At 40.2% G+C, this 15,936-nt stretch overlaps 1 protein-coding gene across 1 annotated transcript; it reads left to right on the forward strand.

Moving 5' to 3' along the window:
• The first annotated feature begins 13,338 nt into the window (after positions 1–13,338).
• Positions 13,339–14,157, forward strand: LOC122068926 (TPD1 protein homolog 1-like). Its single transcript, XM_042632829.1, has 2 exons — positions 13,339–13,545; positions 13,637–14,157. Exons 1-2 carry the CDS (start codon positions 13,488–13,490, stop codon positions 13,951–13,953), a joined length of 375 nt encoding a protein of 124 aa, XP_042488763.1. The 5' UTR covers positions 13,339–13,487; the 3' UTR covers positions 13,954–14,157.
• The last annotated feature ends 1,779 nt before the right edge of the window (positions 14,158–15,936 follow it).

Consider the following 15,936-nt stretch of genomic DNA (forward strand, 5'->3'; position numbering starts at 1 on the left):
AGTGATCTTTTGGTGACCTTTTTGGTGGGTATGACCCCCAATTGAGTTAAAAAAAAATAATAATTCATAACCCTCTTGAGTGCACCCAATAATTGGTTTAATAATCAACTAACAACACAGAAAATTCATGAAACACAGTAGGTGGTAAGAACTGTTTCAGCAATGCTTTCCAATTTGGTTCTCACAAGTCACAACAGGGAAGGTTTTAGGGACAAGACTCTAGAGCTTTGATTTCCTAGGGGAGGGCAACTGATGCTCAGGTTTTCAGGTTGAAAAGGGAAGGGATGAAAGCCTGGTTTTAAGTTTTGGTTGAAACTCGAGACAACTTAGTTTTGACATGGTCTGAGACGAAAAAAGGGTCATAACTGGTACGACACTGCACTTGGGATTTTGCCAAAAGCTTGCAATTTTTGGCCAAATCCCTTGATTTCTTCCCTCTATTTTGCATTATTCTACTCATTCAACCCTTCAACAACTTGGATTTGCATGATTGGAGGTTGAAGGTAATGATTTTTCCTAATAGAGCTAGTGTACAACAGCATTCCACGTACAGTACACTAGCAAACTTGGGTCCAAATCACAAGTACCATTTGGGGTTTTTTTTTGTGTGAAACTAATTCATGAAATAGGTGTAAAATGGTAAAAATAGGCAGCATAAAAAAAGGGTCAATCAACCATTTTCTGGGCCTTGAAACCTAGGTTTCAATTAGCACAGAAGAATCCCAGGTTTCGACCAGGTTTTGGTTGAAACCTAAGATGTTTCAGTTTTGGTTAGTGTCGAGACCTGGAACCTTCGATGAAAGAGTTCAACCTCAACCTAAGGGAGGCAGTGGTTGTGTTAGAACAAAACAGGAAAGAAGAGAAAAATAGGAAGAACAATGAGAACAAAAGATGGAGGAGAAGAAGTCATGAGTAACGTATTGGGAATAAGAGAGGCACTTAGAGAAGAAGAAGTAAGTCCAACTTGAGAAGAGAGTCAACTCGATGCTTGCACAGAGAAGGGAATCAATCGTGCACAGCAGCACACCACCAACTAATTATCATCATTCAATTCATCCCCTTCACGGATTAGTAAACTAACAATACCAAACCACTCCTACACATATCTAAAAGTGAGTTGGAAAGTATATTGGACTCAGTCTCCTACTCTACAAACGTTACCTAAGCTCCCATATAAATGCAAAGTACAAAAATAACCCCAAGCAAATAACAAATTCCCTACTAACCCCCATTCGAGCAGAATCCTGGTTTGGGCTGTGTTTGCCTTCCTCTGTCATGCCAGTCGAGCTATGATAATGCTATTGCATCATCCCCATTCTAGTCTAAGTTTTAGTAAATCCCTCTCTTCGAAATTTATTTATTGTTTAGTTCCTGATTCTATCTGCTTTACCCAAAAGGGTCTTGAAGTGTCCAAAAAATTACGAAATCGCCACTGCATCTTTAATTGGATTTTTATCGCTCGTAGTGGGCAATAGCGACCTAATTAGTGTTTTGGACCTAGGGTTACATTACCGAACCTAAAGATTGAGTCCATCAATTGCTTGTTTGCACCAACACATAATCCTCTCCAAGAAAAATTATCTAACATATAATAATCACACTAAATTAGATAACTGTCGTGTTCATTTGATAGGGTAACTGTCTAGACTTCAAACATTTATTATGATAACCACCAAGGTATTATTTATATACTGCTTGAGTTTCCTTGACCATAGCTTGCTGGTTTGGAGTCTACTTGGTGACTCGGCTGAGTGATTTGATTCACAAGCCTGAGGAGTTGAGTAAATTTGTTGACTTCCCATGCATGAGACTTGGCTGAGTTGCCCGAGTCACTCAGTCAACTCAGTTGACTAGGGGCGAGTCCTCCGAGGCTCACAATTCAAACTACATGGATTTCATCTAGCTTTCTTAAAAAAATTAAAGTAGTGAGATATGAATCCCGGTATCTCACCTAATAAATGGAGAACTTAACCGCCACACCAAGACACTTTCATTGTTATTTATTGAAGAAATTTATTATTTAGGTAAGCCAAATGGAATTTAGTATGGAATATGGAGTTGATAGATGTTATGAGGAGGAGAAGGATTAAGATTGAATGTATTCAAGAGATTAGATGGACGCGTAAAAATGCTAAGGTGTTGGATGACTTCAAACTTTGGTATTCAGGAGATCAAAGTAATGAAGTGGAGTGGGCATTGTAGTGGACAAAGATCTAAAGAATGATGTAGTGGATTTTAAAAGATTTGGATGATAGGATTATATCCATCAAGCTTGTATTAGAGAAAGATGTTGTCATTATAATAAGTGTTTATGCTCCCCAAATAGGATTGGATGAAAGTAGTAAGTTACAATTTTGGGAACACGGATAAATTAATGCAAGGTTTTAGTCAAGACGAATTGATTATTTTAGGAGGTTGACTCGAATAGACATGTTGGGAGTGATTGTAGAGGCTATGAAAGTGTGCATGGAGGCGACGGAGTTGGGGAGAGGAATGAGGAGGGGACCTCAGTTTTAGACTTTGTGGTAGCTTATGATTTATCAATTGTGAACGCTTTCTTTGAAAAGAGGAGCATTTAGTTAACCTACAAAAGTCGGGCATTATATCAACAAAATAGATTTCTTCCTAACTAGAATGGCTAAAGTAGGGTTGAACGAGATGATAACATGTATTAAGAAGGTCTAAAGAAATTCTAGGGGAAGCCAGAAGGTATTCGTCAGGTTCCTAGGGAGACTTGGTGGTGAAATGACTAGTAGGTCTAGGCAACCATTAAGACTAAGAAAGCTAGTTTTAAGACATACCAAATGACTAAAGAGGTAGAAGATGAAAAGAGGTATAATGTTGCCAGAAATGAAGCTAAGAAGATTGTGGGGATGGCAAGGGTGAAGACTATGAGGAAGTCTATGGAACACAAAGGAAGGGGAAAAACTATCAAAACTATCTATAAAATATCTAAAATGATAGAAAGGAAAGAGTAGAGATTTTGACCTAGTGAGATGTATTAAAAGCGAAGATGGTAGAGTGCTAGTAAGGGATGAAGACACTATGAATAGATGGGAAGTTAAAGAAGCCTTATTAAAGATGAAAGTAGGCAAGATGCCAAGCTTTAATGAAGTCCTAGTAGAAGTGTGGAAGAACTTAGGATTATGTGGGGTATCTTGGTTAACTAATCTTTTTGACAAGATTGTGAACACCGAAAATGCCAAATGATTAGAGGAGAAGTATTGTTGTTTCGATCTACAAAAATAAATGAGATGTTCAAAATTGCAATAACTATAGAGGCATAAAACTAATGAGTCATTAAGAAATTGTGGGAGAATGTTATTGAAGCCTACTTGAGAAGAGAAACTACTATCTCAAAGAACCAATTTGGTGGTAGACCCATGATAAAAGCTATTTACTTAGGAGGCTTATGGAAGATTTGAAGCATGCCAGTAGGATCTACATATGGCATTTATTGACCTAGAAAAATCCTATAATAGTGTCCCTAGAGAGTTAATCTGGCATGTACTAGAGAAGAGAAGGGTATCGAGTAAATATGTGAAAATTATTAAAAATATGTTTGAAGACGTGGTGACTAGTGTGAGAAACTATGGGAGGGTAAGGAAGTGAATCCCCATTTACAATTGGGCTGCATCAAGGATGAAATTTAAGCCCCTATATGTTTGCGCTTAGCATGGATTATTTAACTTTGAACATCCAAGACAAGGTTCCGTGTGTATGTTTTTTGTTGATGATATTGTTTTGGTGGATGAGACAAAAAACATGGATTAATGCTAAGCTGGAGATATGGAGATTAACCTTGGAATCAATAGGTTTTAAGATAAGTAGAACGAAGACGGAGTATATGATGTGTAACTTTAGTCACACTACGATAGATATCGAAATGGGGAAAATTGAGGAGAGAGATATACCACAAAGTGACTTGTATATATCTGGGGTCGACCATATATAAAAAAGGTTATATAGAGGATGATGTTTCATAGATAATTAAATTGGGATGGATGAAGTGGAGAGGTGATGCAGATTCTTCACCAAACTAGGCTTGTTTTATTAGGAATAACTCTAGGGTTGGGTTTCATACATGTTGGGCATTTGATCCCATGTGTTTTGAGTGTAATAGAACACTTTTATTGTCTAAAAGAGGGGCTTTAAGGTTACATACGGGATTACTAGTTTGTTTCTTTTTTCATTAGTTTCCTTTTTAGTTGGGTTTGATTTGAGTTATATTTGTTTTCTTAAGAGTCAGGTTATTAGTTGAGTCAAGTCATTAGTAGTTAGTTTCTAATTTCAGTTTTACTAACTATTTTATTAGGAGAATATTTGGTTTCTTTTTTGAGGAACCTTCTATTTTGTAATCCTCTCCCCCATCAACATTATAAATAAAGACGAGGAGGCTCCTAAAGGAATAATGATTTTGATTAAAAAAAAAAAATTAATGTCTGTTGCTATTGTATTCTCCATGAAGAGTTGTCTTGTGTTTGATCAAGGCTGATGGAATTGGTGTTTGATCCAGTTGACTCTCTGCGGTGTGAAGCCTGAGAGTTCTTCTTCCTTAGCTTATCTTCTAATCATCTTTATTATTGTTTGCAACCATCTCAGGTAACAGATCTGATCTTCTTTTAATTTCTGGTTTTGAAATTCCCAGATTTCTCCTACCTGACCCTTCACTGATCAGACCAACCAGCCACTTAATGGCTCCCCTATTCTGGTCGAGTGTTAGGCTTAGTGAGAGGGGGGTTCAATCCTAATTTGGGGTGAATCAGACCTGGGGTTTTATTGTTATGATAATTCTCCCTATTCTGGCTGATTGTGTTTAGTCTTATTTTCTGCCCAGAATTTTGGTTTGATCTGTTCTGAGTTTGATTATTGACTGCTGCTCCTGTTCCTCATTGATTCAACCCCTTTATTCGATGATTCAAGTCCTTAATTCCTTGGTTATTATTCAGTTACAGAATTCTGAATTATTGAGGTTGATTGAGTTATCATCGTTTGTATTTCAGTTTTGCTATTATACTTTGTTGAATTGTTGGTGATTGTTTGGGTGTTCTTTGAGAGTATCCTGCTGTCTTTGGAATTAGGTCGACCTTGTTGATTCTAGTTCTACATTAAGAGGTGCGTCTAGATTGTTGTGTGGCCGACGTATTCCTTTAAAGCTTAAAGGAAAATTGATGTAGGGGGTTCCTAAGTGACTAGGTCTCCTACAAGATTAACTAACTAGGTAGGGTCAACTCAAGGGGCTTAGATATTGAGGGCACAAAGAAGCTCAGCAAACAAGATTAAACATGCAAGATAAAATGAGACTAATAAACAAAGTAGCCAAAAACAATAATAATCTAGACGGAAAAGCACATAAATTCTTACTTAAGTTTCAAGTGGGGACATGGGGAAGGGAACAAACGACATACGAGTGTTAGGTTCAGCACAAATCAATCTAGACACCCAAATTAGATATGCAAACAATCAATGTCCTCTAGCAACCAACTAAAATAGAAAATCAGCAGGGTTTCTTTTGGAGATATGACAATGACTAAATGATTTAAAACAACGGGTAAAAATAGGCATAAACAAAGGGTAAAGGCTGATTTCAACGTTAATGGGTTGCAATATATAATAGGGATTGATGGAGGTGGGGAGGGTTTAGTTTAATGTTTTACCATGCTGCTGTCCAGATATGAGGAGAAGAGAAGAAATCAAGGTCCTCCAAAAATAAAGAGATGCAGTCCACCTTTAGTTGATGAAGACAAGTCCAGATGGTTGTGCAGAGATCCTCAGTATTATCGATGTAGCTTGGAGAATGATGTTGGGGCTCTTAGCAACTCACGGACAGCAGGTACAGCCAACAGTCACCCATTCATTGAAAGGAGATCAGCCACAACAGTCCAACATTAAAAGAAAAAAATAGAGCAGCAGCAGTTCAGTCCTCAAAGAATAGAAAACAACAACAGAAAAAGAATGGAAAAAGAGAGGGAGGCGAGACAAGAGAGAAGAGAGAAGAGTGGAGAGAGAAGAGAGAACCGAGAGAGAGAGGGATGGAGTGAAACAGTGAGGCCGAGAGTGAGAGATGAGAAGAGGGAGAGAGGAGAGAAAGAGAAATCATGGGGGAGGGATTTGGGGATGTTTTGCCTTCAATATTCTTCATTAATTGAAAATAAACAATGGCCAATGGCCTTACACTTAAATAAAATAAACTTTCAAAAATAAAAAGATACTTAGAAACTCAATTGCATGAAATAAAAAACTACCTAATAGATCAATATAAAGAAATCCTAGTTTCCTAATTGTGTAAGACAATCAAATATCACTAGATTTAAAGCAAAGTACTAGAATCAAATAAGATTTGGTGGGATCCACAAAATCTTCTAAAATCTTCGAAGATCTTCTAAAATCTGGATCGATCTTGGGGCCCACAAGATCTTCTAAAATCTTCTAAGATCTTCTAAAATCTGGATCGAGCTTGGGGCCCACAAGATCTTCTTCTTTCTATTCTTCCAGCCACAAAGATGATTACTTCTTCTTCTTCTTGCGCCTATACACTTTGATGTTCCCATCAACTCTCCCTGGCTTGGAAGAATTCACCTCTGGTGAATTAATGCTCATGTAATACTCAAGTAGGTCTGGGTTGAGTTGTTGGACTTCTTACATTATGATCCAGGTGTTGTCAATTTTCGAACGTCCATGCCACTTGACCAAGAACTCTTTAGAACCTCCAGTGTGTGTGGACACAATCCTCTCATCAAGGATTTCCTCAATTTCTTCAGTTCTCCTCGTGACCTTAGGCATAGGTGATAACGAGGTGGGGGGAAGTGGTTGGCTTGGCTCGGCTCAGAAGTCTCATCAATGTTGAAAGGGAAATCTTCAAGGTCATCAGGATAAAAAGATGTGAAGGTCGAGGTATCATGGTATGGGACTAGGTCTTCAACGTTAAAAATATTGCTAATCTCCATGCTAGCTAGCAGATCAAGAACATACGCATTGGCACCTATCCTCTTGAGTACCTTGAACGGACCTGTGCTATGCACCTATCCTCTTGAGTACCTTGAACGGACCTGTGCTATGAGCATGTAGCTTGCTCGCTTTTCCCCTAACAAAACGTTGCGGCTTGATTCTTACCATCACCATATCACCCTCTTGAAACTCTTGTAGCCTTCTGTGCACATCTGCCTTCGATTTGTATTGCTCATTGCTTAGTGCTATCTGTCTCCTTATACCTGCATGCAAATCATGTATATGCTGAGCAAAAGATTCGGCTGACTAGGAGGTCCTAGAACTAGATACGACTGGGATAAGGCCTATGGGTGCCCGAGGCTAGTATCCTAAACAGATCTCAAAGGGAGACAGACCAGTGGTACAGTTCTTAGAACTGTTATATGCAAACTCGGCCTGGCTAAGGACTCGATCCCAACTGGTAAGGTGTCCTCCTATGAGGCAACGCAATAAATTCCCTTAGCTCCTATTGACAACCTCAGTTTGGCCATCGGTCTGAGGGTGGAAAGCTGAGGAGAAACGGAGTTTCGTGCCCATCATCCGCCATAGAGTCCTCCAAAAATGACTAGTGAACTTAACATCCCTATCGGACACTATGGTGAGGGGTAACCCATGGTACTTGATAACCTCGTTAAAGAAAAGTTTGGCTACTATGGATGCATCGGAAGTTTTAGAGCATGGGATAAAATGGTCCATCTTCGAGAAGCGGTCAACAACCACATAAACAGAATCATGGCCTTTCGAAGTTCTTGGTAGACCAAGCACGAAGTCTATGCTAAGGTCCTGCCAAGGGGAATGGGGAATGGTTAGGGGAGTGTACAAACCCGTGTTTTGCTTTTGTTGTTTGGCGGTCTGGCATGTCCTGCACTGACCCACAACTCTAGCAACATCCCTCTTCAGTCCTGGCCAAAAGAATCGATCCTCAACGAGGGTGATGGTATTATCGCGACCGAAGTAGCCAGCGACTCCCCCAGCATGCAATTCCCAGATCAGGAAATCTCGGAGTGAAGTCCTGGGAATGCACAACTTGCTTCCTTTAAAAAGAAATCGCTCCCTAAGTAGGTAGTCTGAGCGGTTGACTGGTTTGCCTTCACTCAAGGAAGTGAACGGCTCATTAAAATCAGGACAGGTGGGGTATTGGTCCTTGACTCACTCGAACCCTACAACCTCTACACTCATTGCTTGGAGTAGCACACTAGCCTGACTCCTAGCATTGGTGCGACTGAGGAACATGTTCACCCGGCTCAGTGCATCTATAGTCGTATTCTCGACACAAGGCCTATGCTTGAGTACAAAAGTGTACTCTTGGAGGAACTCAACCCACTTGGTATGCCTCTGATTGAGTTTCTTTTGGGCACTAAGGTACCTCAGAGCTTGGTGGTCAGAGAATAGTACGAATTCTTACGGTAAAAGATAATGTCGCCAATAGTGCAATGATTGGACAACCACATAGAATTCCTTGTCGTATGTAGAATATCGTTGCCTAGCTTCATTAAGCTTCTCACTAAAATAGGCAACAGGGTGGCCCTCTTGTCCTAGGACACCACCTATCCCAATACCAGATGCATCACAGTTAACTTCGAAGACCTTAGAGAAATCTAGGAGGCGCAGGATTGGAGCTTCAGTCATAAGCTTTTTAATCTCATTAAAGGCCTTTGTAGCACTCTTAGTCCATTGAAACTCCTTCTTTTTCATGCAATCGGTGATAGGAGACATAATAGAACTAAACCGGTAGATGAACCTTCTGTAGAAAGTGACTAAACCATGGAAGCTTCGTACCTCATGAATGTTAGTTGGCTCAGGCCAGTCTACAATCGCCCTCACCTTCTCAGGGTCAGTAGATACTCCCTGAGCTGACACAACAAATCCCAGGAAGATGACTTAATCACTCATGAAGGTGCACTTCTTGAGGTTGACAAAGAGTTTCTCTTGTGAGAGCACATGAAAGACCTTCTGTAAGTGATCCAAGTGGGAAGACGAGGTCTTACTATAGATGAGGATGTCATCAAAGTAAACCACAAGGAACTTGCCAATGAATGGTTGAAGCACTTTATTCATTACCCTCATGAAAGTGCTAGGTGAATTTGACAAGCCAAAAGGCATGACTAACCACTCAAAGAGGTCATCCTTCGTCTTGAAGGCTGTCTTCCACTCATCTCCCGGCCTGACCCTAATCTGGTGGTACCAGCTCTTGAGATCAATCTTCGAAAAGATCAAAGAGTTGGCCATCATATCCAACATGTCATCAAGCCTAGGGATAGGGAACCTATACTTGATGGTGATCTTATTGATGGTCCTACTATCAACACACATACGCCAGGTGCCATCTTTCTTTGGCGTGAGCAAGGCAGGTATAGCACACGGGCTAAAGCTTTCCTTAATGAATCCCTTTTGCAACAGTTCATCTACTTGCCATTTGAGTTCAGCGTGTTCTTTGGGATTCATTCGGTAATGGGGTAAGTTCGGGAGAGAGGATCCTGGAACTAAGTCAATAGTGTACTGGATGTCACGCATAGGCGGTAATTCATCAGGTAGTTCCTTAGGAAATAGCCTCTCAAATTTTCTCAACAAGGGTTGCACTTCTCTAGGAGCCTCAATGAATAAGCGTGACCTATCGGTATTACTCTGTACGGCAACTAGAGCATAAGTCACCCCTGACTCGTGACACTCTCCTTCAAATTGTTGTTGATTTAAAATGTTGAGTGTTTTGGTGGGGGCGTGTTTGGATGTACTTCCCTTATGTTCTGGAACCCTAACTTCCCTAGGGGGACTGGGTGTCAGTCTGATCTTCTTCCCTTTGAACTCAAAGACATAGGTGTTAGACTCCCCGTAATTGGTGACATCCTAGTCATATAACCAGGGCCTACCTAGAATGATGTGGGCAACATCCATCTCTAGGACATCACACCACACTCGATCCTTATATCCTACAAAGTGTAGGGGAACTAGACATTTCAGATTTACGAGAATGGTGGATTGATTAACCCAGGCAACCTTGTAAGGCTTGGGGTGGGGTTCAAGTTTGAGGTCCATTCGAGCAACAACGCTCTTGGCGACCACATTCATGTAACTCCCGCTGTCTATGGCGACGCGACAGTTCTTTCCCTGATGACATGTGTAGGTGATGAAAATATTAGTTTGTCGCCAATCGTCGCTATTCTTAGGTTGTGAGACCATGCAACGCACAATGCTGAGCTTGAGGTCACCGGCCTCCTCGGTGTCCTCATACTCATGGTCCTAAAAACCCTCTTGGTCACTTTCCTCAGGGGTCTACTCTCCTACGTAAAGATTCCTATTGGGATACTCCCTGGAGAAGTGACCAAACCCATAACACTTGAAGCACTATTGTTGCCCACTACTCTTGGGCGCTTCTCCCAAAATTCCTTTACCCTTGTTGTCAAATTGACGCTGTGGTGCAGCAGGGGGTTTTGGGAATCCAGTTGAGCCTTGGGGTGGTTTTCTAAATTGGGACTCCCCAGCTTGGAAGTTCTTCCTCTGAGAATAAGTTCTCATGGAGGATTCCACCTCAAGGGCTATCCTGAAGGCCTGTGGAACGTCTCGCACCAGGTGGGGTGCCATACGAGACTGAATTTCGGAGTTGAGCCCGGTAAGGAATCTGGATAGTGTCTTCTCAACATCCTCCCGAATATGGATTATAATTTTTAATTCATTGAACTTGCTCATGTACTCGGTCACAGTCAACTTCCCTTGCTTCAGGGTATTCATTTCATTCAACAACTGGAGCCTATGAGTGATAGGAAAAAATTCCCTCTTGAGCCGCTCTTGCATCTCTACCCAGGTGGTGACTGGCTCAAGTCCTAGGTGGTCCTCCTGGTACTCTAGGTCTGTCCAGAAGTCCTGGGTAGCTCCAATAAGCTTGAACTTAGCAAACCGGTAGCGGACTTCCTCTGGCATATCATAGAAATCGAAGTACCTATCCATCTTCTTGATCCAATCCAGAAGGATCCTAGCATCAATCTGACCATCGTAGGTAGGGGCGTCTACCTTAATCATCCGTCTGACATCAAAGCCCCTATCATGGTGCTCATAGCCCTCATCTTCTCCATATTGGGTTTGGCATCTTGGTGGTGGGCCTCGACCCCTAACCTGATCCCTACCACGCCTTAGTCCTTGGAAGTTATCCCCTATCTGGTCATAACCGTCAGTCTGGTTATTTTCGTTTACTTTCTCAGGGTTAGGGCCTCTACCCCTAGGTTCAGTGCCAGTTATATTACGGCCTTGCCATCCATCAGGGTTTTGGGCACTTGTCTCAAGGGCAGCCAACTTATCAGTAAGGGCTTGGAGATGGATAGCTTGTGTTTCCTGTATGGTTTGAACGACTTTCATGAATTCAGCCAGTTGCTCCGATTGGGTGGCAGTGCTAGGAGGGGCAGACGTATCCTGGTATGCTCTATCACTACGAGTGGACATAAGGAGATGGGCAGCCAAAGGTACGATTGCCACCAAAGACTCAAGGTCTACTCAGGATCTCCAATTGAGATAAGCAGTTAGCCCTTTCAATCTTGAGGTCAGAAATCTCCCTCTCGAGTATATGCTTTTGGAGGGAATAACGTCCAATGCTATTTGGTCCCGCCAACTTAAGAAAGAAAAGGGTGTCCTCTAATTTATGGTATCGCTCTCTTAGCCCAGACTCGACCACGGACAAACGGTGACGGTGACTAGACCTCAAAAGATAAGACATGTAAACAAGGGACAACAGTACTTAATTACCCTCAACCTAGAAAAAACCATGCTCTAATACCAAGATGATGTAGGGGGTTCCTAGGTGACTAGGTCTCCTACAAGATTGACTAACTAGGTAGGGTCAACTCAAGGGGCTTAGGTATAGAGGACAAAAAGAAGCTCAGCAAACAAGATTAAGCATGCAAGATAAAATGAGACTAATGAACAAAGTAGCCAAAAGCAATAATAATCTAGACGGAAAAGCACATAAATTCTTACTTAAGTTTCAAGTGGGGACATGGGGAAGGGAACAAACGACATACGAGTGTTAGGTTCAGTACAAATCAATCTAGACACCCAAATTAGATATGCAAACAATCAATGTCCTCTAGCAACCAACTAAAATAGAAAATCAGCAGGGTTTCTTTTGGAGATATGACAATGACTAAATGATTTAAAACAACGGGTAAAAATAGGCATAAACAAAGGGTAAAGACTGATTTCAACGTTAATGGGTTGCAATATATAATAGGGATTGATGGAGGTGGGGAGGGTTTAGTTTAATGTTTTACCATGCTGCTATCCAGATCTGAGGAGAAGAGAAGAAATCAAGGTCCTCCAAAAATAAAGAGATGCAGTCCACCTTTAGTTGATGAAGACAAGTCCAGATGGTTGTGCAGAGATCCTCAGTATTGTCGATGTAGCTTGGAGAATGATGTTGGGGCTCTTAGCAACTCACGGACAGCAGGTACAGCCAACAGTCACACATTCATTGAAAGAAGATCAGCCACAACAGTCCAACATTAAAAGAAAAAAATAGAGCAGCAGCAGTTCAGTCCTCAAAGAATAGAAAACAACAACAGAAAAAGAATGGAAAAAGAGAGGGAGGTGAGACAAGAGAGAAGAGAGAAGAGTGGAGAGAGAAGAGAGAACCGAGAGAGAGAGAGGGATGGCGTGAAACAGTGAGGCCGAAAGTGAGAGATGAGAAGAGGGCGAGAGGAGAGAAAGAGAAATCGTGAGGGAGGGATTTGGGATTGTTTTGCCTTCAATATTCTTCATTAATTGAAAATAAACAATGACCAATGGCCTTACACTTAAATAGAATAAACTTCTAAAAATAAAAAGATACTTAGAAACTCAATTGCAAGAAATAAAAGACTACCTAATAGATCAATATAAAGAAATCCTAGTTTCCTAATTGTGTAAGACAATCAAGTATCACTAGATTTAAAGCAAAGTACTAGAATCAAATAAGATTTAGGCGGGTCCACAAGATTTTCTAAAGTCTTCTAAGATCTTCTAAAATCTGGATCGAGCTTAGGGCCCACAAGATCTTCTAAAATCTTCTAAGATCTTCTAAAATCTGGATCGAGCTTGGGGCCCACAAGATCTTTTTATTTCTATTCTTCCAGCCACAAAGATGGCTACTTCTTCTTCTTCTTGCGCCTGTACACTTTGATGTCCCCATCAAGTAGCCATTATTGCAATATTTTCTCTTATAGGCACTATGCTTGCTTTACATTTTTGGTTTTTAGAAAGCTTCTTCTTTTGTGTTTGTTGGATTTATTATTTTGCTTCGTATGTTGCGATTGATCTGTTACATGGGTTAGATGTGACTGCATGTAACTGGGGTTTATTGTTGGATTTGAACCTTAAAATCAGGTAAGTTCGAGGGGTTCGTCGTTAGCAAAAAAGGAAAAAAAAAATTGTTCCTTATGCACTATGTTTTTCTTATTTTGTTTCTCGGGTATAAAATGAGAATAAGCTGAGGTCTCACCTTCACATTTTCAAGCAAAAGGAAAATAATATCAACAAAAATGGGTGCTGCTCTTAAATTTTTTTTTGCAATTCTCATATCCAGTCTGCTAGGAAAGGGTGAGTTTCATATTAGTATATAGATAAACAGATCTTGTTTAGTTTTTTTTTGGGTCATATTTCTTCTGTTTTGATCCTTTCTTTTGAACAGGAATGGGTGGATGCTCCATCCAGAGCCTTAAGTTAGTTCAAGGTATGACTGGAGTAATAATCGAAGGGAAATTTGAGTATGTGGTGGTCGTAACTAATGAGTGTAATTGTGAACAAGCAAATATTAAAGTCGACTGCAAGGATTTCCAGACAGCTAAGAGCGTTGATCCTTTTCTGTTCAAACATGATGGTGCAGATGGCACAAAATGCGTCCTCCTCAATGGAAACCCCCTTGGCAATCACGAATCAACATACTTCAAATATGCATGGGATAAACCATACCCCTTCACTGTGGTGGATGCAAAAATGACTTGCTAGAGCTTCAAGGTTTCTTCTGATATGTGCTGGGGGCATCTTATGTTTAACTATGGCACCTTGTAGATTCAAAAATAAATAAAATTGAGCCTGGTTTCTTCTGACCTGTGCGGGGACATCTTATGTTTAATCACGCCAATTAGTTTTCTAGCTGTAGCTATTTAGCAGTTATTTAACTAATAATAAAGGTCTATTTAAGTGTGCTCACAGTGCATCATCTTTAATCTTTGTTCCTCCTCTTTGGTTGGATGTTTTGTCCCGTCCTTCCCTGGGTTTGGATGTATCCCCCCTTTCTTGATTGTTTTGTTTTCTTGCTGTGATTTTCTCCCTTTGAGGTTATTGTTTTCTTTAGTGTGTAATTATTTAGCTTGTTCTGTTAGCATTTATTAAGGATAGAGGTCTACTTAAGTGTGGTCATGGCGTATCAGCTTTGATCCTTGTTTCTTCCCCCACCCGAAATTTTTGGTGTTCCCCTTTCTAGGTTTTGATGTATCCCCTTTGATAATTGTTTTGTTTTCTTTGTTAGGATTTTCTCCCTCTCCTAACCTTGAGGCTATTGTTTGTGTTTTCCCTTTTTTTTTTTTTTTTTTTTTCCTTTAATATATATTTTATTCATCCAAAAGAAAGTGTGCTCATGGACTGGCCAGGGTTCAACATTTGTTGGATTTAAATTGTTAGAGCAAACACCAAGAAATACGAGAATAAACAACACCAAATCCGCACAACACACAAAGATTTAACAAGGTTCATATACTGATGTGGTGTGCTACGTCCTCGAGCGAAGAAGATGATGTTTCATTATGCAGAAGACAGATTACACCCAAGCAGCGGTGAGAAAACTCTCCCTGAAACCTTAGCTCAAAAACTCCCCCACAATACAATGATTTTTTCAACAAGACAACAATACATTATATACTCCTAGTCGCGGGTCAACCCATCTGGTAGCGGTCGATCCGGCCAACCCCTCTGTTTCCATCACAGATCTTAGAAAACTTCTCATTTGGATCGCCACCAAAATATGTTGGAGCGGGTCAATCTTCAAAACAAGTCAAGAATTCGAGACAAACTTAACATATGTGGATCAACAAACGCAAATACTTCTAGACTTGGCCAGAAATGCATGCCTCTGTTAAAAAAATTTCACCTTTATCACTCCAATGGATGAGTTGCAAGCTTTGTTTGTTAGGCCATACAATTTTTTTTTTCTTCTTCTTTTTAGTTAGAACACACCCTATGATTGATAAAGGAACTACTGAGATTTTTAAAAAGAACCTGTATGGAATTGTTAACTACAATCCATAGCAATTTAAGTTTAGTGATACAGTTCCCTGCAACAATAGCTTGTTAGTGACATTTTAACAAGCACTTCGTATGCAACGATAGGAGTGGAGGAGAAGCTCCACGACTGATTGAAATAAACTAATATTGAATGATTACTACGTGCATATCATAGGAGAGGTAAGAATCCACATTTTCCATTATAAATGATGAAGTAATATACATTCAGGAATGACACTTGAACCGTAGAGTTGTTCTTCCACAATATGGGTGCAAGAATATGAGATCATGGAGAACGAGGCTTTTTCTACCGGAAAAAAAAAAAAAAAAAGGAGAATGAGGCTTTTAGTGTTACTCGAGGATGTTCATATGGGAAAAACAATCTTTAAAATATAATACTCAAAGAACCATCTAGATAGAAGATAAATAGATGCATACCCAATAATCTAGTTAGAGGCCTAATCTTGTAACGATGAGAGCTATAATAACTCTTCCAAGAATTGTTAGTATATCAATTGCAAACTAAGTGCATAATTTTTTTTGGTAAACAAAGTGCACCCATTGGTTTTGGTATTAGAAATTGGTTTTGATCCGATTTCCACATGGAGCACCTATACTAAGGTTGTGCTTCCCCACGTGGAGTGCCCAATGAGGCTATATAGACCCATTGAGGATAGAAACCCTAGCTGGCTAGATATTTATAAATAT

This window comes from Macadamia integrifolia, unplaced genomic scaffold, assembly GCF_013358625.1.
Source record: "Macadamia integrifolia cultivar HAES 741 unplaced genomic scaffold, SCU_Mint_v3 scaffold484, whole genome shotgun sequence".
Taxonomy (NCBI): domain Eukaryota; kingdom Viridiplantae; phylum Streptophyta; class Magnoliopsida; order Proteales; family Proteaceae; genus Macadamia; species Macadamia integrifolia.